This window comes from Dermacentor variabilis, chromosome 10, assembly GCF_050947875.1.
Source record: "Dermacentor variabilis isolate Ectoservices chromosome 10, ASM5094787v1, whole genome shotgun sequence".
Taxonomy (NCBI): domain Eukaryota; kingdom Metazoa; phylum Arthropoda; class Arachnida; order Ixodida; family Ixodidae; genus Dermacentor; species Dermacentor variabilis.
In genome coordinates, this window is record NC_134577.1 from 47,284,786 (window position 1) to 47,307,317 (window position 22,532).

General features: G+C 45.2%; 1 protein-coding gene across 2 annotated transcripts in view; it reads right to left on the minus strand.

Moving 5' to 3' along the window:
- Positions 1 to 466: 466 nt before the first annotated feature.
- The window catches only part of LOC142560476 (QRFP-like peptide receptor), a 105,313-nt gene continuing 83,247 nt past the window's right edge, over positions 467 to 22,532 (minus strand). The window contains exons 2-7 of one of the 2 annotated variants that reach the window (XR_012823377.1): positions 16,486 to 16,990; positions 12,832 to 12,955; positions 9,089 to 9,291; positions 7,638 to 7,749; positions 1,755 to 5,148; positions 467 to 1,659 (exon numbers count right to left, since the gene is read on the minus strand). Coding sequence is in view for 1 of the 2 variants with exons in the window: in XM_075672629.1 (XP_075528744.1) it covers positions 4,810 to 5,148; positions 7,638 to 7,749; positions 9,089 to 9,291; positions 12,832 to 12,955; positions 16,486 to 16,895 (1,188 nt within the window). In the remaining variant the exon portion in view is untranslated. Of the gene's footprint in view, positions 5,149 to 7,637; positions 7,750 to 9,088; positions 9,292 to 12,831; positions 12,956 to 16,485; positions 16,991 to 22,532 lie in introns of both variants that reach the window. The other variant, XM_075672629.1, reaches the window with a different exon arrangement.

The window sequence follows — 22,532 nt, forward strand, 5'->3', positions numbered from 1 at the left end:
CTTGAGCTGGTTTCCTCGAATAAGTGAGCGTTAATTGTGCGGAAATTAAAAGGTTTTATTGACTAATTAACAAAACTTTGCCAATAAAGTTTTGAATTATGTACTTTGCGATACACATTGCAATTTGCAGATTGTAGCTCGTGTTATTGACATTCATGTCCACTGAGAACGAATATTGAGGATTACAGAAATAAGTCGTTAAACTTGCGGAAAGAATGCTCCGTATAGTTCCACTTTCTGTTTTTCTTTTTTAAAAAAGCGCAGGCTTATTTACTGAAGCACAAGAATAGCTGTAGCGCTGTTATATTGCGTCACACATTTTGGGAATTAAACTCTCGCAACTTGTGCTACGTTTGGAACTCGTTTCAAGTGGATACGCCTTGTATCCTCACAGCTTACAGTTCCTAAATTTCCATATTTGCGGTGAAGTGAACAGCGAAAGCTTAGTTAGTGGAATTATGCTAATCAGGTACCTGTTCTATTTATTTATTCGTACATGTAATGTCCATTTCTTCGAGTAATTTAGCTCAAGGACCAGAATAATGTTATCTAGCTTTCACAGAAAATGTTGAAAACGTATGTATGATAAAAAAAAATTCCCGGTGTATTCTAATGCCTGTCAAAGTGGTATTGCTGACACGAATGAATCAATGAAATATTTTACAGCACAGTGAAAGCAAACATTTTGGTAAGTACGCCAGTTTCAATAAGATAGAGAGTTGGACCCTGTTAGAGGTTTTATTCTGCGACTGACGCCACCAACTCCGCGCGCATAGTTTCTTGTCCAGTCAGCGTCATTTCTGAGTGGCCAGTGAACATACCGGGTAAACACAAACAATGTAGGTGACTTTGGGATTGTGGTCAGACACTGTGTTCTGAGACAGTTGAAACAGTTTTTTTTTTGCGTAGATTCAAACACGCGGTAAGACACAGACACATATATCAAGGGTGACAGACACTTTCTTATACCTGTGGTGCTCACAAGAAATACACAAATTCTATTAGTTTACACGCTGAAAAGTTTCTCCATGAAGCCTGACAATCTGAACCGGTTTCGTTAGATTGTTTGCTGTACATCTCTCCATACGGCTGCACATTGAGGCCATCCAAGGTTGCCTGTCACGTCATAGTGGGCTTCATATGAGGACCAAGTTGCTCTGCTTACAGAGATATATTAAAAAAGATAAATGTCTGGTGGCTGAAATTTTGGGGTACTGTCGATAGAAAGGAGCGGCACGAATGCAAGTACTTCGTTTTGGTGTTGGGGCGTTGGAGAAAGTGTTACAATAAAGTCTAAAACATTAGTCTGATGAGCCACGTCAACCACGCCCTTTATGACAAGGCATACGTTTCGCGTGGCACTTACTTTTCTTTCGTCGCTAGCTTCATTGTTCCAGCCCCCTTGATGCGCACAAACTGTCCTTACAGCAGATGGCACAAGCAGTTCCATATTTATCTACATGTTGAGCATGTTTAAAACTCCCACACACACATCCACACACATCTAATACTGTAGAGGTAGGTGATGCATGCAAACAAGATGCATTATTTTCAGTAGAGATGAGAACTATCAGTCTATTATCATATGACATTTCTTTATGATGAATCGGTAGTGTGAGAAATATGATGAATAAGCACTAGCACGAATATATGCGGTACCTTTACGCTTTACACTTGATTTACAAGTGTAATCAAGTATACTTGATCTACAAGTGTACTTGATTAATGAGCACTAGCACGAATACACGCGGTACCTTAACGCTTTACACTTGATTTACAAGTGTAATCAAGTATACTTGATCTACAAGTGTACTTGATTACCTTACACTTGATTTTTGAAATGAAGTAGCTCGCCGTAAATCTTTATTTGGCTCGATGCTTGAGCAAATGTTCCCGAGTGTCTTTGGACCTTCGTTATGCAGAGATAGAAGTACAAATAGAATAACAGGATGAACCATTGTTTGTAATTAGAAAATGCGATCTGAAATGACATAGTTCTCGCCGAAAAACATGTTTTCACATTTTATCATTTTGACTAAAAGGGCTATTTCAACTACCACGCGTATCTACGCATATGATTATAGTTGCAAGTAATGCCGTAAAGTATGAGATAGCAATCTTTGTGACAGCCGACCGTTCTTGAGTGTAGTCGTCCTTATCTTTTCAGTGAAACATTTTACTCAGGTAATAGACACGGAGCTTAAAGAATTGGCTTCCTATTTAATACTTTAGTAGGCCTGCTATACAACTTTCGATTCTTGGCCCGCTAAAATTATGGTTTAATAGAAGTACTATAAGTTATCGCCACTTTGAATATAACCCTTTTCAAACCCCCCGCTCGATTTTCTGCACAATAGTCAAATTCAAAGGTAACCTTTCCGGCACAATTGATAATTTATTTTGTTGTCCACTTTTTTTTGGCACCCAGTGCTCAAGGATAAAAGCCTGTTGAATCGCCTGACCTTCTGCCCTATCAAGTTCATTCTTATTACGAATAGTTTGAAGATGGTCAGTTGCGTAACTTGTAGTAAATCAGAGCTTCTTTATGACTGGCTGGCCTGAATTTCTCAATTACAGCATCTGCGGCAAAAGAACGCTTGCTTCTTTGAATGGTGCTAATAATATGCTACTCTGTGCGCATAACGCATTAGATCCACCACAATATAATACTGCGCTGCCACATAAATGGCGCTTTTATCTCCTTCGCTCTCGAAGAAAGGTTATCACGCCAACTAATACGCGTGAAGTAAAGGGAAGGTGAATGTCAAAAACCTTTCAGCGAATATCTTTTACCTGCATTCAAACAATGTTTGTCACTGAACATTTACCATTATTCGAAGTGTGTGCGCTTGACCATCAACGCGCCAGCAACAACGGGACGGAGTACAGTTCACGAGGATGTGTAGACGCTCCGGTGGGAGAGTTCACCACGAACCATCAAGACTGAGAGCAACAACCAACACAACTCGACATAATACTTTAAGACGAGATCTGAGCGCGCCGATTCACATGTTTTCTCTCTGTTCAGTGATGCACAGCCTGCACCACTGTGTGCGTTGTCACGGCCACAGTCTTGTAGGGGTGATGAGAGTAGGGAGGGGAGGGGGGGACGTTCACTCGCGTCAAGTTCACACACACCTTACCACAGCTGGGCCGGTCCACACTCGTCAGTTGAGCAACTAATCCTACGTGAAGCACAAGTGTGTTTGAGCACAGAGACATGTAGAAGTGAACGAATCGAGCTTGACGGTCGCTTGGTGCCTCAGGTTTGAGAAAATAAAAGCCTTGACTGTACCAGTTTACACATGTCTTTCCTGCCCACGCAGAAGTCACACAAGCCCAGCATTTTTAACTTCGGTCAGTCAAGCAGCCGCGTCTTTTCTAGGCAACGTCCCATAAGTAGTAGGGCTGGCAACAGTAGACTCGCAAGGACACGGGCGGTGGCTTCTGTCGAAAGATAAGATGACGATAAAAACAGGGCTGTCTAAACAAAGGAGTCTTGTGGATAAGAATAGAAAAACACCTGAGGTATCACCTTATATAGACCAATGATGCTCGTTTCCAGTGCGTGCAGGAATGCAGTCTTCCACTCGATGTATACCACTTTCTGACGAAGACTGCAACGTTTCCAGAAGCATGCGAAGTCTTGCAAACCGTGTTTTGCGGATGTTGCTCTTCATAGATTCCAATCTCCTTGGAGACGAAGCGCGGTGACTCACACTGGGTCATTTAGCGTAGTGCAGAGAAATTAAACTGAAGGATAAAAAGGAGAAGGCCGGGGGGAGGGGGGCTGTACCACCAACATCACTGTGAATTTTTCCCTTAAGGCGATGTGAATACACACAGGTATTTTGACACCTTGCTACGCAGAAACCGAAGAACAAAACTGAATCTTGCGACAAACACTAAACAGGTGTCCTTTGGATGTCGTTCTTGCGTGTCGTATGTTAGCTAATGTGAAAAATTCTGTCGATGCTATTTTTTAGCACTACTGAAAGTTTATTTCACACATCAGTGTTCTTTCTTTCCCGCTTTCTTTACCAGTAATAAAAAAAAATAAAACACAAATTTGCTCCCGACCGTCACTATCAGCAAGAGTGATACGCCTCTCACAGGATCTGAAATAGCTTCCTGCGTTTTTCCCTAAGAAGTTCCTTAATTCAAGGTGAAGGTGTGATTCTTTCTGTAGACGCATTTGTCCAGACTATACAGAAGATCGGGTGCCAACGCCATAAAGACTTGTCTTCTGTAGCACCGCTCACTTGCACGTCTCGGAAAGCTCACAACGTCGATTGTCTTTGACACGAGAGAGCCACAGGTATCCGTTTGTTTTGTTTTTGTCCTCTGATGTGACTAGTGCTTCAAAAGGAGTGACTCGGGACAATTGTGCGCCTCCTCTATGTTCTGAGGTGCCGCCGTTTCTGTCGTTTTGTCAGTGAGTGATCTCGGTAACAGAGACACGACAATGCAGAATGCAGCAGAATGCTTCCACGGTCGCTTGAAGGGCGTCTCCTTAGTCGATTTGTGCCCTACGTCGCGAACACCGCATATATAGGTTAGTTCACGTGGCACAGTTGAGAAACTTACAGCGCTTTTCTTCGCTCTTTTCGCGCTGTTACGTTTCAAGACACATCACTCTTCGTGCCTTTCGTTTCCGGTTTGCGTGGAGCGTCGACGGCACTCCTCGATTTCTTCTTTTTTTCCCACCGCTCGTTATCCACTCGTGGTGGAGAGGGCGATGGTTCCGGGCGCGGCACCGCAGTTGCTAGTCCAGCGGATGCACCGGATGCCCGGCTGCGGGGGCTGGCGTCACGTGACGTACGTCGCCGAGCGTCCCATGCTCAGGCTGGTGGTCCTCGTGCGGCTCAGACGCAACGTGGTGCCCCGCTGCGGCGCCCCTCCCTGGCGCAGGCAGCCCAGCAGGGCGTCCCGGAAGGAGACCCGGAAGGAGCGCGACATGAAGCCGTACACGAGCGGGTTCACGCAGCTGTTGAGGTAGGACAGCAGGTGGAAGCAGGTGCGCAGCGGCTTCAGGTAGGAGTAGTTGAGCGCCGAGACGCTGCCGAACGCCGTCAGCACGTTCAGGATCAAGATGGGGGCCCAGCAGAGGACGAACAGGGACACCACCAGGATCAGCATCTTGATCACCTGCGGAGGAGCGGCGTGCATGCATTTGGTCGTGATGGCTTGCCTCACGGGCGATGAACGAAAGGAAAAAAAAAAACATTCACGAATGTGTCAAGCAATCGTTCACCGAATGAAAGAAGGCCGTCTACGCAAGCGCCAACTGCACGCATGAGTCGACGGTGCGCGAGAGTTTCCGCGGGAGTAGCGTCACAAAGCGGATGTGTAGAACTATGCCTCGACCGGTTTTTTTTCTACTTGTTGTCGGCCACCCGGCTTTCAAGTAAGCAGCATAACTGGAGGAAGCGATTGCTCGCTGCTCGCGCTTTGTTGCATCCACTGTGGCAGCAAGTGAGGTGCCGAAATATTTCCTTCGTGCGTGCTATGAATAATAAGCGAGTAACTTCTGCGGGGGTTCGCAGGGCCCATGGCGTTTGTTCTTTTCGTCCGCTTAATATATTATGTTTAGTCATGCGCACAGCTCAGGCGCTACTGCATACATATGCACGTGGCTTGAGCGGCGACACCTCGGTAAGAAGGATAATTGGTCGCTTTATTTTCAATTTAAATATTTGAATATATCTGTATTTCCAACAGATTGGGGGAGACAGGGAAGAAGAGCTGCAAGTGGAGCTTGAAAAAATACCCTCCCCCCTATGATCACAAGACATGGGTAGCGCGGAGCTGCCGCGTGTTTTTAACAATACAATAATACATAGTTTTGCAAGAATGCATGAGAAGCACAAAGTGAGAAACGTCAGTAGTTGCGCGTAGAGAAGTTACACAACGTTTCACGCATTACAGAGGGGAAAATACACATATATATGTACTATAAGTGTAAACAAAAAAGCTGTACATTCAACTAACCTGCATTTCTGAAATAGCTGACCGTATAAACATGCATATTTGTTCTGCTGATTAAGCCGAGGAAATTCTGACGGGGCAAGGGCACATATATGAATTCCAGATTTGGTGTAAGCATTTAAAAGCCTTGGTAAGTTTTTTTCAGCAATTGTGAGCTGCAGTTAGTTCTAAAATGGTGCAACGTCCAGGGTTTCTTTGTGTTTCTTGTGAGACGTGAGGGGACTTGTTGTTATAAACATGATAATTTAAGAAGGGATAGATCGCTTTTCCTGTTCATGCATCTTCTGCAAAAGTCGACGCCTAAAAATTTTGTGCACTGTGATGATTTTAAGCTTGTCAAACAAAGTCTCGGAGTGTGTATAGTACAGAACATTTGCGAGGACACGTACTATCCTTTTCTGTAATAAAAATAATTTGTTTAAATTCGTATCAGTTGTAGTGTCCCATACGAGGTGACAATAATTGATATGAGAGGCAAATAAGGCGTTGTATAATAGTACTTTAACTGATGTAGGAAGAAAGTAACGGTTTAGGCTTATTATACCTGTTATCTGACTCAGTATTTCGATGGACTTACTCAAGGTTACACGTAATACTACCTCCATGCATGCTGGTTTTAGGAGAAAACTAGCAGGCAGCATTGGGGGGAGGGGGGACACGTTGCAACTTTTTTTATGGTGTGACCTGTTCTCTTTCGTATAAATAACGTTTTCTAAGACTATTACTTGCTTACTGGTGTGGGCCTCGCGTTTTCTCATTATTTTCTCCGAGGCAATGCATAGTGGCCATAACCTTGTGTGCATTTTTAAAGAGCCATTGTTAACCTTCTATTACGGCGTCCGTTCGACGTATCGTGAGGCACTCACAAACTCAGCCATGTTTAATCTACGCGAAATTCACCGCTTTGCATGTAGACTGCACGTATATCCTATTGCCTCCCCCCCCTTCTCTTCCCTCCCCGCCTTCTCTCTCTTTATTGCTAGCTATATACTCTGAAATTATTATTTTTGTCTACACTTCCGTTTCTTGCTTCCATTTGGCACCAATACCAGACTTTTACCTCCATGTTTGTAGAAGGCATTGCCTCTTTCTGGTCCTGAGAGATAATATGCGTTGTAAAAATAATTCGTGAGCCGCTATGCAAAGGAACAAATAAGTCGGTAGCAGGACCCAGTTGTCCTTTAGAGGTGTAGCAAGACCGCGGTGGCTCTCCATTGATGGTGACTGAATCCATAGCCCCTTTCCCTTCCCCCAGTGTAGGGTAACAAATCGGACGCTCGTCTGGTTGACCTCCCTGCCTTTCCTCTCTTTGCTATCTCTCTCTGTCTCTCATAGCCCCCAATAACTTGTTGCTTGTGTGTCCCAGTCGTCGCTGGGAGTCACTTTAACGAATGCCTGCACTCTTTTTGGCATCGGAATGATGTACAGTGCCTTGTGCAACTTTTGTGAATATGACGAGACCACAGTATATAAATATATCCTCAGCTTTTGATGGTTAGAGGGAGACTTTGCTTCCTGCTTCAATGCCGGACAACGCGGCGCTCTCAAAAAAAATTTCTGGATAAAAAAATATCTAAATGCCCACAGAACCACATCATTACACTCTGACAAGCCAAATTATAAAGCTTTCACCAGCTTGCGTGCTCTACCTGTTTGACGGTGTCTTCGTCAGCTCTCGACGGCTTGCCCAGAAACCTCTTGTCACCGTTGACGCTGAAGCCCTGCTTGCCGGGAGCCTTCTCCAGCATTTCTGTACAAGCACTGCAGAAAGATACAACGACAGACGTAGTATACGCTAAGAGGCTACAACCACTGACCATGTAACGAAGGCATTCGCGAGGCAGGTATACAGCTCAGGCTTTATACTGCATGAATCGATGATGGCTGAGAGTACTGAATGCACCGACTGTTGCGTGAATATGAGAGCAACGTAGACAAGATTCTGCAGAGTAAATAACTCACCTGATCGCTCTCAGATTTCGCAGTCGCGGAACATTTTGCTGCGCGTTCAATTTAAGGCCGCGTTTTCGTGCACGGGATGCGCATTTGCCTCAAATAAATCAGATTGGGCGTCGTGGGAAGTGATGGCAGAAAAAACAAGGAACACGTCCGCAGGAACGTAATGATGGCATCATTGCTCAGTGTAACGTCGAAAGAAGGCATGCGCCTCGTTTCGGTCTATTGGCGATGAACGCTTCATCCTTTCCTGTTGCTGCGAACTCATTACTTTCTGAATTACTACCCATGAGCCGTATTTCCGATTTATTTCGATGGAACTGGGCAAGTCACGCAGCCAAACCTTCTATTGGACTGAGCACACCGCGAAATGCCACCTATTCGCGAAATTTCAACGCTAAGAGGTAAGCGATCTAACGAAAAAAAAAAACTGTCTGCACGAGCGCTGCCATTTACGGAACTTTCAACAGGTGCTCCCGGAAATAAGACCTCCTTCTTTAATGCGCTATTTGTGGGAATCGCACAACTAGTGATTTCCTCTATGATAAATAAGGAATTGAAATTCAGCACCGTAGGGCCGCAGTAGTGGAATTACTTTAATTTGCCGCAGTCAAACTGCAGAATATTATTTTGCTGTGTTGATTGCATCCTTGCACTGGGATCATTACATTGGTATCTTTACATGGTAGTTGCAGTAAAAAAGTATTGAACACCCATTTGTGTCAAGACAATTTAGTTTACGAGTAATTGGACGGTTTTATTTTTCCTCGATGACCAGCTCCATTAGCTTTACGGTCTTTACGAACAAGACAGATATGTTGCTTTTATCTCCCTCAAGGCAGTGCTCGAATGAAAACGTAAAGCTGGATTTCCTGAAGAGGATGAAACCAAGGGTGCTGATAAAAGTTTCACAAAGTGATTTACGTCTCCCATTTTAGTTTTGACAACACATATGGCACCTACAACGTAAAGTACTCCACCTCAGACTCTCTATACGTAGCGCACCTCCTTCAAATCGCCACGTAATAGCACACCATTTGCACTTATATCTGAGTACTTTTTTTTTCACCAAAGCCTAACCCTTACTTCGGTAATCACGAGTTGCACAGTCGTAGTGCTCTTTTTCCAGGCACGGTATACTTACGAGCCAGAGGTGAGATGCGCTCTCTCGCGCACCACCATCCATAGCTGGGCGCAGATCTTGGCGTACGCGTATCCCATGACCAGGGTCGGTATGCACAGGACCAATATGAGCATGTAGATCTCGAAGGAACGCCACGCGCCGGGGCTGGCCTCGTCCCGCATGCACCAGTAGGCTCGCCGCCGCAGGCCCATCTCCACGTGAACCTACAGGCGGTGGACATAGTGAGAGAGGGTGCCATTAAGAGGCCCTTGCACAGTGCCTTTCATCGAGGAATATTTCTTCTTTCCATAGTAAAACATCCAGAAGATGGAGTCTTCTGGATGGAGTGAGACATCTGTGCTGCTAAAGCATTGACGTCATCAACGGAATGACCAGATGGGAATCGAACTTTCAATTCACACGCCCCCAAGCTCTGCTTCTCATCGTACGCTGCTTCAGTAAAACAAGGGCTGCTAGCTGCAGGCATACCTATAGCCTTGAATCAGCTAGATCCGCCTGCCAAATAGCGCCTCCCTGTAACTCCAGTGGAGACTGAAGCCCGTGAAGACTGCCCTGCGTCAGAAAATGCGTGCTGCGGCAAGAACTGGGCGCTGAAGGACTTGCAAGAGATGCCGCCAGCGACGTTCCGTCGAAAGAATTTGGTCGTGCCTGCAGCTTCAAGTTGCTGTTTTCCAAGATCTCCCGACTGACTTAATATTTTCTTTTATTATTATAATTACTAGTTTCGTATGGAGACGCTCTGCGCGGTCAATCTCTGCAAAAGGTCTTCATCGAGACTGGCGCCGCCTAATGACACATAATCTCCAGTGGGACTGTTTCATGTTTTTTTTAATATTTTGTTCAATACGCGTCAAAACATAGTACCCTGCACCCATCCAACGTAAAAAAACAAACAAGCAAACAAAGAAACTATATGGTATTTCGGGTTGGATGACGTCCGAGGATTTCCTGTCATTATTAATGCTTTGAAAGTTTGAGGGATTGGATCGGCAGGACGAACGGCAAACAGCGGTGTTTCCAGAGTCAATTTAAAACGCATGCTTCACGAGCACTTCAAACGGCCATAGAAACCATAGGCCATTGAACCAGTAGCCATTAAAAGCCGACCCAGAATCTCGGCTGGCTTCACCATGGGCCCATTTAATACAGGTAATGAAAGTCTGGGATTACAAAGTCCGTCAGTATGCTACCAGAACTCACATGCGATAGCTGTATAAGGCCCTGCAGAACTTTGTTTTGATAAAGAAAAAGCTCATTACGAGTGACACGGAAGTTCTAATTAACGCAAACTTCTTTCTTTTCCGCATAACTATAGTGCTAGAGGACTTCAAGTGCTGCCAACCTGAGCGAGACTCTTACGTCACGGCTCCATACGATTCCTTCATAGATCCGTTCGATACGCGGCTCGTCACAGATTTTTTTGTATCGTTATTTATCTTTATCCGCGATTAGGCTGCACACTTCGGCATGGCATTTCGCGACGTGATTTCACTGCCAGCACCACTACCTGGTAGTACTTCTGCGATCAACAAGCACAGCGCTTGAATCACGAAGGCGCTGGTGACATGCTGCGGCGAGATGTCCAAGCGCTCCAAAGTTAAAGAATCGTCGCTTTTGCACGAATTCTCAAGCTTACCCTGATAACAAGAGAGGATTCGGTAAGTCCCCCATGACTACGATATATATCCGTCGCAACGTGTGCCTGCACTAAGACGTGTTTAGACTGATCTTAAGGTGTAGGTTCCTATACTGCGTTTGATTTTATATTGTTGATTAACCTTCTTGTCGTACACATCTCACATGTGTCGTCCCTCTCGAAATTTTCGGTCTGAATACTGTGTCTCACAGCTAAACGTAACAAATGTAACTACGGAAGATGCACAGAGCGTCTCTGTTGAAGATCGCTCAACTCCACTGTTCGGACAACTGCTCACGGGCAGTTCCCACTTTTTTTTTTCGCTCCCAGAAACGAAAACACTGCTTTTGACATTATTATATTTCTTTTCTTCTTAGTACTAAGTGGGAACTTTATGAAGAGCACATAAAAACGACTAGCGAAGGGCTGAATCGAATAGATTTGGGTTGTCATCGAGCGAAAGGATACCACTCTCATGGGTAAAATTATCATTCGCTCTAGATCGTGGTCATGCAACTATCTTAAAATAATATGTGCGAGCTGCCATCTTAGATAGAGATTAGGCATTTGTTTTTGTTTCGGAAGTCCAGGTATGTTTGGGGGATATGCAAAGAGGGTGAACTCAGTGTGTGCCTACATAACCAAGTCAATGTTATTCGCAAAAGCTAATACGTACACTTATGAAAAACAAGGATGAAATGCTAGAAGGAAAAATCATTTTCATATGCCGCCTTCCGAAGGATTGTTTATAAATTTTGAAAACCAGAACCACATCGGGGCGTCAAACAACAAGGGTGGCCTAGAGTATGTGCCTGCCTTATTGAACTGCAATTATTCGTAATGTCCTGAAATTCAGAGATCGTACAACGCGACGGATCGCTTCAGTAGCTATCGTACGCTCGTTTTAAGCTTAGGCTTGAAACGCTCAAATAAGGAATCCGAGCAGTTTTTTTTATAACAGCCGTTCACTCAGGCGTTATCTAGCAAACATAGAACACCGCAACGCGAAGGTGCTGTGGTCGAATTTTTCAATTAGGCGTACACTCTCATTAAGCCCTTTCCTATTATTTAAACATTGCTTAAAGGAATACTTTCTTGTACATACGTGAATCGTGGGTCTGAAAAAGAAACATTAAGGAACTTCGAAACGAACATTTGTGCGTTCCATTAGCGCTACACTGCAAAAAGTAACGAACATGAAAAATGGGAACAAAGATAGACATTAGAATTGAGATAAGTGCTGCTATTGATTATATAGATCTGCAAAAAAAAAAAAATAGTGCAAGAAATGAAACGTACACGATTAGAGATGCATCTTAGTCTGACGATTGACAAAGCTGTTTTCATTGTTTTTGAAATCAGTATATCCCCGAACAGGAATACGAAGTGGAAAGGATGGGAGTTAGTTGAGAGCTTTCAGTATAGATGTTCTGAGACGTACGTTTTGCAATCACAAGGAAGCGATGTTTATTGGTACAAAACTACTTCAACACAAACAGGTTACAGAAATGACAACATTATTTCATTCTCGTTTTCTAGAATAATTTCCGTCGGAGGCTGGTATCCCAAGAAGGTCCCTTACATTATTCGTAGGAATAATAACATATAATCACCTCTGAGGCAGAGTGATAATTCGTCAATAAAGAATATACTCCGCCTCTACCCTGGAAGTACTGCAGATAAAATTGCTTGAAAATTGTGCTGTTCGCTATTTTGTGCTAATGCCTTTGATGCGACAATCGTCCTTGCTCTTAGCATGTTATGAGAATCTTATTTCTATATACAGTATGCCCGACTAACAGTCACCAAGTCTCAAAGCATAGTGAAACCTTGAGTTGAAAGCGTACTTATTGTACGCTGTTTGCAGCCAATCGAATAAGCCTGCGAAGCTTTGCTTCCTCTCCTTAAGAAACATTATTGCAGATCCCCTAACATTTAACAAACGAAAGTATAGAAGAGGTTATGACAACATATTTGAATGCATACAATTCAGTAGAAAACGCTGCGCGATTTTCCGTGCCCATAAAATAAAGCCACGTAAATTAAGAATAAATAAAGCCACATAAAGTAAGAACCTACTTCGGTTCTTCAATTCCACCACACTTACCTGCACGAAGATGATGGGCAGAGCGGTGAGGAACGCCGCCAACCAGATGAAGATGATCACTCGCCTGGCTTGGCTGAAGGTGCACAGGTAGCGAGAGCGTACGGGGTGGATCACCGCGTAGTACCTGCGTTGACGTTTGCAATTCGCTTAATTAAATTTCTACGATAGCAATTATGCGGACACGTTGAGCGAAATTTTGTCGTTGGCGTCGCCGTGAGGCCCCGCTTATATTTGTGTATATGTATAGCGTCTGCTTGTGCAAGCCGTACATGCGGGTTACGTTGCTACGTTATTCTATCACTGAAGTTGCTCATACCAAGTCTCAACGCCCTTTACAAACTTATTCCTCAGAATTTTGACGATGGCATCTCATAGACGATTTCACGAAACATAAGACTCACAGCGCATGCCTTTCACATTAAATCTACTCAGGCTGTTAAATATTAAAAGTGCGAGACGACATCAATGCTCAAACCTGAAAGCGCTGTAATTTTACTGGCTGGACTTTTTATGGGCAGCGCAATGGCACCTGCACGACGTCATTACAGGGGCTACACGGCGTATTAAAGCGTTTAGGGCCGCAAAAAAAAATTCGTGCATCCGCGTTGTCCGGGCCCATGTGTGATAGAACACACGTGCGCCCGAGCTTGTGTTAGAACACCATCCTGGAAGTTCGATCACTACGGTAAACTTTGTTATCGCAGTCAGTGCTTCGAGCTTCAGGCGGAACTGCCTGTTTTTTGCCTTCTTGACATGTGCAATGCCATTACGCAAGGTGCTTGGCGATGTGAAAGATGAGGCAATCGCTCACTTGTAATGCTGACAGGCTTCAATGTGTATATATATATATATATATATATATATATATATATATATATATATATATATATATATATATATATATATATATATATATATATTAACTGGTGCAATTTCATTGACATTGGACGAGGAATAAATTGCTCAGATCACTTCTACTGACGTTCCGCAAAGGCAAAATGATAAAGTTGAACCGATCCTCGGGCTTTAATGTTCTGTGGCTTGTCGGTATTCTTGCCACTGTTGCTTAAGTTGGATTTTTTTCGTTTGTGCTTTCAAGTGATGTGTCAATAGGTGTTATTGAACCAGTACTTCGATAGTCATAATGGTAACAGCGCGAACAAGTCGAGAGTCAGTTTGCTAGCCTTTTTCCGTGCGCCTTGTGACTACGTTCCTTTGAACACTTCAAAGTTGAAATAGCCAGTACCGTCTTCGGCGGCTGTAGAATACCGATCTGCGCTTCAGCAGCAGTAGCAAGTTCTGTCTTTAATTTAAATGTGTATTTCAGTGCGAAGCGTGTTGTTGCAGAATGTTCCTGATATGGGAATTGCACACTAGATTCGTTTTACTTTGACATAAATTTTCGATCTTTTTACCATAGTCATATACGTTCGGCTCTCTGTAATCTTCAGAGCATGCTCAAGGGCTGCCCTCGACACATCTGATGCGCAGCATGATGAACATAACGTTCGGTTTCATCAATTCGGGCAGAACAATGAATGAACTTTTCCGAAACATTCAACGAATTACCACCGGCGAAGAATAAACTTTAATCACCAGACTATTCTCGTTAAACGAAATTTGTCTAACGACAATAGTCGCTAAAATATTTCGTTAAACGTATAGTCGTTAAACAACAGTCGTTCAATCACCTTCCGCAACGTTGCTAGCTGAGCCTGAAACCAACATTGCTGTCAGCCGCCTTGAGGACAGTCGCTCACTTAGCAGTAGTGAGGAGGTTGGGGGTATCAGCGCCACTCGTAATATTGCGCGGGGAAGACGAGAAGCATCGGATACGTGCGAGTGAAAGGGCGATAGACGGAGAAGCTGAGCACGTCGCACATGACAAAGGGATCGCGCGTCTCCGCGCACGATTTGTTGTGCAAACAGTGGTTGGTAGCGCGCCTGCTCTCATACTTGCGTGCCGCCGATGGCGGCGAGCCTATGCTGACAGGCATCCTGTTTACGACAGCGGCTGGTGGAGGCATGGGCTGCGCTCCGTCTGTGGAATTTCTAGCCTGGGCGTAGCACCGTGTAAGATTGCAGTTTGTGGGAATCTGTACGAGCAGTGTGTTTAGGCGCATTATCACATATCTCTTGACCCTAAAACTCGCTCTGCTAATTTTGTCTACCGACGCCGGACATGCTCAATTCTGAACAGACCGAGAACGCCACATGCAAAAAAACGCGGTACAAACGGGAAAGCACGGAGAGGACAAGGGGTTTCTAGTCCTGTCCTGTAGCAGCGCGAGCAAGCTCCAGTTCAGACCCTTTTCCGGGACACTGGCTCCCTAAATAGGTGCACTTAGTGCAGATGAAAATAAACGCACGCACGCACGCACGCACGCACGCACGCACGCACGCACGCACGCACGCACGCACGCACGCACGCACGCACACACACACACACACACACACACACACACACACACACACACACACACACACACACACACACACACACACACACACACACACACACACACACACACACACACACACACGCACACACCTGCGCAAACCTGCGGATACAGATTGAAGCAAGAGAGACCTATGTCCTTACGTTGCTCCTCTGCAGCGCCATCTCGTTTCCTAGAGGTTAGTAAAAATTTAACAAAGTGTAAGTTTTGAGTCGTGAGTCGCGTCAGTTGAGTGTAACTCTGCCGAGATTAGTGCCTAGATCTTTCATTTCATCTGTAGGAGAACCGTTACCTTGGACACTTTTCTGTCGAGTTTTTAACCTTGCAAGTGAGTTGCGCTATTTCGCATTTCCTTCAAAGTGATTTAACTCGTACTTTACTTGAAGCCCAAAAAACTAGGACACAAGAAGGACCAGACAGGATGAGCGCTGGTCCTGGTGCCCTAGATGTTTTGGGTTCTAAGTCAAGTATTAATTTTTACAAAGCCGAACTAATTTCAGTTTTTGCCGCTTAAGTGCGCGTGCGCATCACTGTCAAGTGACACAAGGCTTCAAGGTTAGGCCGCGGTAGTAGTTTTGATAATTGAAGTGTTTCACGGCGTGCCTTACTGGTGCTTCTGATCGCACGGCAGCTCTCACTTCAACTGCGTTTAGGTAAGCGCTAAAACATAGTATGCTAAACAAATCTTCAAATCTCTAATGCCGCCAACGCTAAAAAAATTATGGCTGGTCGCATAAAGACTCAACAATTGACACATTGTCACAAGGAAGTGAGTATTATATCGGGAAAAGAGCCTGTACGAAAAGAAACGAGACGCGATTACTGACGGATGTGCAGACGCTCCGGCACAAAATTTACGCAAGTATTTTGTACTTATTTCTTCCGAGTGTCTACAGGATTGAGTGCTCAACTTGCTCTCGCAATTCCCGCAAAGTTTGACCCGGTAGAAAATCAGCAGAAAGTACGAGACCTGCGTTACGCCGGCGAGAGAGAAGGACTGCGCACGAAAACGCAAGCGCGCAGTCTTTCGCTGGCGTTACTTCAAGCGTAGTGCGATGGCGCTTATCCATTACATCAGGTAGGACTCGAACCAGCGACGAAACCCGGTACCTCCGATGGAGGGGAGCGCTACGGTGGCTTCGTGCACCCATCCGACGTATAACGCAGAACGAAAAGGAGTCATCCTTTTCCTTACCTCTCGATGCTGAGGAAAGTGAGGTTAAGCACAGAGCAGATCATGGACACGTGCTGCACGTACAGGAGCAGCTTGCAGCCCAGCTCGCCCAGCGTCCAGGTGTACGAGAACAGCTGGCCGAACTTCACGGGCACGCACAGCAGCACGATCAGCAGGTCCGCCGACGCGAGCGACGCGAGAAACAGGTTCGATATGGAGCGCATGCGCGGGAAGCGCGCCACCGTGTACACTATGAGCAGGTTGCCCACTAGGCCTAACAGGAGCGTGGCACCGTACACGACGGCCGTCGGGATCAGGTCGGCGAGGTCGAAGCGCCACGCCGACTCCTCGTAGTCGTAGTCCTCGGGGAGGTCGTCTTCGTCGATGATCTGCGGGAGGCCGGCCGACGCGTTGCTTCCATCGGGAGACATTAGAGGAGCGGGCGTCGTTTTCCGCGACGCTGACTTCCGCACGTCCTTGCTCTGCTACGCGAGAGCGGTGGCTGTCACGGTCATGGCGAGGAGACCTGCGCAGAAGACAGTTATGGAACTACGCGTCATGCGCCCTTCACGCGTATCTTGAAAATTCACCGGCTCCAATTCTCAAGAGAGAGGGAGAGAGAGAGAGCAAGGAGGGGAAAGACAGGCAGATCAACCGGACGAGTGCCTGGTTTGCTACCCTACACGGGGAGTAAGGGTAAAGGGAATAGAAAGAGGAAAATAGGGAGAGAGTGAGCACTGAGTGCACGTGGGATGATGCACAGACACTCTATAAGTGTACTCTTCAACCATTGGACTTTAAGAAGTGTTCAAATTGCAATATGTGCTCTATAGAGTGATAACGCTTAGAGTTAATTGGCCTCTTCCATCGCCTGGTATAATTCCCCCGTGGCATAACGGGGCAATAAAATTACAAACCCGCTTAATGCCGATATGTCCATAGCCACTTATGAAATTTTTTGTCCACTAGCAATCATTCGCTGTTTTCCGGTTGTTGAGTTCGTAACTTGACATCCCTAAGTGCACATTCGTGGACTGTCTTTGTCCCTGGGCAGGCGCCAAGTTGACGGACGGCGAGCGCTGCACACGCTACACACCCACGAGAAAGGCTGTGGGAAAGGGAGCAGGCGCGATCCTTTATAACGAAGCGTTCGGGTCTTCCAACGACCTTGCACAGGTCCCTTGTTGCAAAGATTGTTCATCGCATTGCTTTCAATACAGTAGCTCAAGAAGGCTAAGCAAAAGAAAAGCAGTTATCAAACTTGGATTCGAGAGATACTTAAGGCAAGACGCCGGTAATTGTTTTTTTTTTTTCGGCACACTTCGTTTGATGGAACGCGCGACCGCAATTGCCTTTTTGGCGGGTAGGTTTATGGCATGCTTCGTGGCAACGCTTTAGGTTCTCTAATTATTTAGTTAGGCATTTGGACTTATCGTGCATTGAAATTATTGCCTGACTTCTTGTTTCTTGCTTAAAATGGCACAACGTATGGTGCATCAAAGCCCGCAATGTGGCCGCACTTTTTTCATAGAAGCGAGCTGACACGGGCTGCTCCAGGCTTAACTATATCATGCCATCACTTTTAACTAAAGGCCGCCATAACGAGGAATTATTCTCAAGTACAAGAAGGAAAAGTAGAATAAGTTATGAGCAACTTGGTTCACTTGAGAAGTGTAATCCTTGCGCCGGTTTCGCGGGGCCACGATTTCACGAGGCAGTCTCTTAATGTTCCGTTGAAAGTGGATAGTGCGCGGCTGCAGAAGCGAGCTCTTAAAAAGAAACGGCAAAGCGACGATGCCATTGTGGGAGGGAGGCACCAAAGGATTGTTGCTTGAAATAACGGAAAGAGCAACAAAGGTCCTTCAAGATAACGAGGTACCCTCCGACTCGTTATCTCGGAGGCGGCCTTTGTGTCTTAGCTGCGTTCATAGTGTTTCATACGCGGCCTAGCGTTGCTTCTTCAGCTCTTCTTGAGACGTCCGACAGTCGAGTTCGGCTGAACTGCAAAAACTTTGAAAACTTTGGCGGCCTGTATGCGACAGATGTCACTGTCCTGTCTTTCGCAGTGCGCACACCCGAGTGCGCCAACTCGTAATCGAGTAGAAATGGCTCTCGCTAGTTTTCTTTTCTTTCTGTAATTCTTTTCCCCATTGTTCTCACTTCTGTGAAGCGTCATCCATTGCGCATTTCCCTTACTCTCGTTTGCATAGTCGGGTGCGCACGATGAGTGGCAACTGATGCAAGTTCTTTTGAGGACAAATGATAAAAAAAATAATGTCCTGGTAGACGTCAACTTTGTGCGAGGTCAAAGCAGTTCCTACTGCCTTTTCGTTTCAAACACGCACGTACAGCTATGAAAAGAAAATACGTTGTCGGAGTACGCGAACGTGAGTGGAATTACTTTGTCGACGTGGGCTTTAATGTGCCCAGATTTCAACATTTATAGCCTAAATTTTGCTGCCGCGCGCAAGCGGGAAAGCTTTGAAAGAACAATCCCAAATTTCGTATTCGACTCTGTGCTCTGAGATTTAGGATAACCTACTCCGGAATAACCTCTTTTTTTTCTGACTTGATTCGAGCCATGTTTTTTTTTCTTTTTGTCGAACACAGTACATAATCGGCTTCGATGTGTGAAGAGAAGCCTACGGAGTTGTATAATTCGCGCTTGAGAGGCGTTGGGGTTAGTCTGTAATAGGGAAGCTATTCGAACGGAATGTGGAGGTCAATAATGGCTGGCTTGAAGGAAATCATGTTTTCCGACGGCATTGTGAATACTCGACACACATTTATTATGAGACGTTACAGTTTCGCAACTTCAGCACAAATATTGAAATGGAAAAAAAAAAAGACGCCGAGAACTTGCTCTCTGCTGATGACGCTACGTACTCAGTGTTGCCATTTCACTCCTGAGGCCTTTTCGAATATCGCCGGCCAATCATCCGTTAGCTGAAAGGTTTATTGAGAAAATATATGCACTTCTGCATCGGTTTGGCATTTAAAAAAGTATGCATTCATCCCATATTGGAATGGATGACAAGACTATATTCGACACCTGCGTTACCGAATAAAAAAAAATATGGAACACTTTATGTATCTTGCTTCCCGCCACGACATACAGCGCTGCCCTTTCCTCTCACCTTCTTTCTCTCGTTTCGTCCATTTACTCTCCTTACACCAGTGCCGTATAGCAAACCTGATTGGGTTTGGTTTAGTTCCCCGCATTTTTCTCACTTGTGACTCTCTCATCTCCGTTTCTTTCTGTGGTTGGGGTTTCCTTGGCGATGGAAGTTTGATTTACTGCTATACAGCGGGACCATTTGCTAGCCGACGATAAGAGACATCAATCTTCAACGACGTTAGTGCGCTTGAAAGATAAGGAAGACACATCGTGAGGAATTCCTGTCGTATATCTCCGCAAACGGCGTGATGCGCTACTTGGTTCCCTGACGTAAAGTACTTCGCAGTCTCTCCTTGCCTGGCCTCAACTGTGTAGTAACTTTTTAAAAAATGTAACTCATACCTGATCACGTGTTTTGTGGCGTTCGCCTGCACAAAGAGGAGAACTTTGTAAACAAAGTTTCTTTCGACTGCATTTATTCGGGGGATCGCATGGAGAGGTTAAAACCACGTGTACTTCCTCACACTCGATTTCACATCAAGATAAGCTAAGGCGCTGAGTGATGAAAGTTACTAGAAAAAAAGAAAACACTGATGGAAACAAATGAGAAGGAAGCAGACGGTGAAGATCCGCCTTTTCTGATGAGAGAAAAAAAATATTCCATGTTATGTGAACGCCAAGATGCAATACGCAAAAATACGCTCAAATGACAACGTGACAAAAATAAACAAAATGCTACCTCTTCGTACATTGCAGTCACTCGATGGTGGCATACATATTTTTTTTGTTCGATCACCGTAAGGGTTACTTATTTTGGCGTGTGCACTCTATATCGCAGATCATAAAAAAAAATAATCTCACATAGAGCCCTCAATGGAAGCAGCAAAGTGTTGATTAAATTTATTATGAACAAAGCCTTATCATTGTGCTAATCTTGTATGAACTTCATGAAGAAAAAATCAAAAGTGAATTTTGCGCCCAAGCACTGCAATCTGCAGGGAAAGATGCGATTTGAAATAAAATACATCACAATGCAATAACAAGAGCAAATATCACAGGATTCACAAGCCTCTTTGTAGTCTCGATACCTTCAGAGAAATCAAGCTTGGCGTATCTAAAGAAGAGAGAGAGAGACAGAGAGAAATTGCACGATTTTTATCGATAGTGTGGCATCGAGCGTGAACGTGCCTCTTTCAGAGTTTGCAAAGCAAACAGTAAGCAGGGCGCAAAACAAAAGAGAACACGCGAGTTCAAATAAGGATGGAATTAGGAGATGAGGCTGCGGTTAAGAGCGCTTTCCGGCATTCGACGATCCTTAAGCTGCTTCGGTCCCTTGAAGATCACAGGCTCAAGCCGCGGATTACGGACCACGCACATAGCGTGCGCAGATTTTCGCAACCACTTATGTTCCCCCATTGCAACCCCATCCGTTACGTGTCAGCTTAGCCTCTCCTGCAACACAGCAGCGGAAATGGCACAGAACCTTATTTTTTTCGGATAGAGAACCGCTAAGCGTGCAGCGAGGGATCCAAAGGCAGCAAGCTTATTTTTGCGCACTATTACGCGGTAGTTAGAGGGCACGCAATGCGGTGCAGGAAAAGGCTAGGATTTCCGCATCATTATTAAATAAAGCGGAAGATTAACAGGAACGAAGTTGATTGGAGGCTACGTCTTACGATACTCCCTTCCATACAGAGCAGGCAACGCTACGGAGGCTGTAGAGAAACAGTTATCCCGTAGCTCGCATTCGCCGCCAAGGAACAGCGCGTCAGGTGTGAAAGAAACATGAACATATGCGTCATGTAAATTGATGTAACATTAACCCTTCTTACTTTTGCGTCACAAAAATATAACGTAATTATAAAGGGGAAGCCGTCGCGTATCGGAATCTATTTATCGGCCAACCAGCAGGCTGGCGAATTTCTGCGACCAGCGACCGGAGCGGACGGCTTGCTCTCGAGACCAATTCACAGTATGCAGTACCTGGAAAGCCGGTAGCACAAAGGCGCACAAGTTCATATACTTCTATACACACTTATTATAGGGCGCATAGAAGATTAAAAGGGAAGGAATCGATTGAAGGCTACGTCTTACGAATGAACCGAATGAATTAGAACGATAGCTAATGAAGTCAATATGCTAACCACAGATTTTCCGACCATTTTCAACACATCCGGTAACAGCAACATTTGCACCGTACTACGAGAAGATAGCTGCAAGCAGAAGATAGATAGAAGTTGTATAGAAAATTAGCCTTCTGCCTTTGGATACCTCCACTGCACGTTAAGCAGCTCTCCTATCGAAAAAAAAATAAAGATTCTGTGCCGTTTCCGCTGCTGATCTGAGCAAGCGTCGCTTCTTGCCTCGCTGCGACAGTTTGGTCATAGTGGAGGCTTAATTGTGCTTCTTGGACGAGAAGCCGTCCGGGGCGATGACAGACGGCACGCCATCACTCGCATCGAGCATGCCTCTTCGCACTGCGTCTCGCAGGAATATATTGTAAGGCTTGCAACGTAGACATGTAGATGTCCGGTTCCTATTTCTCCAACAGCGAGCCAATGGATTCCGACAACGACTGCACCGTCGTGGAGGGCAAGCGACCGAAGAGAGAATACCGCAAGACAACCAAAGACGAGAGTGAGCAGTGCCCCAACGGACCGCCTACTCCGACTTACAGGATTGCTTTTGTGCCTCTCGACGCCTCTAAGAATTTATGTTCTGTACACAAACAGATTCTTAATGTCTATCTTCCTAATGTTACTCCGAAAGGAATTAATGAAGTGCGCTTCAACACCAAGAAAAACATAGTCAGAGTGGAAGTAGCGACGCAGGCTGCCCTAGAAAAGTTGAAAACCGTGCGCATACTAGGACACATAGAAGTGCGGTGGTTCGTCGTGCACAGTAGTCGCGCTAAGGCAGGTATTATTTCCGATGTCGTGATTGACATCAG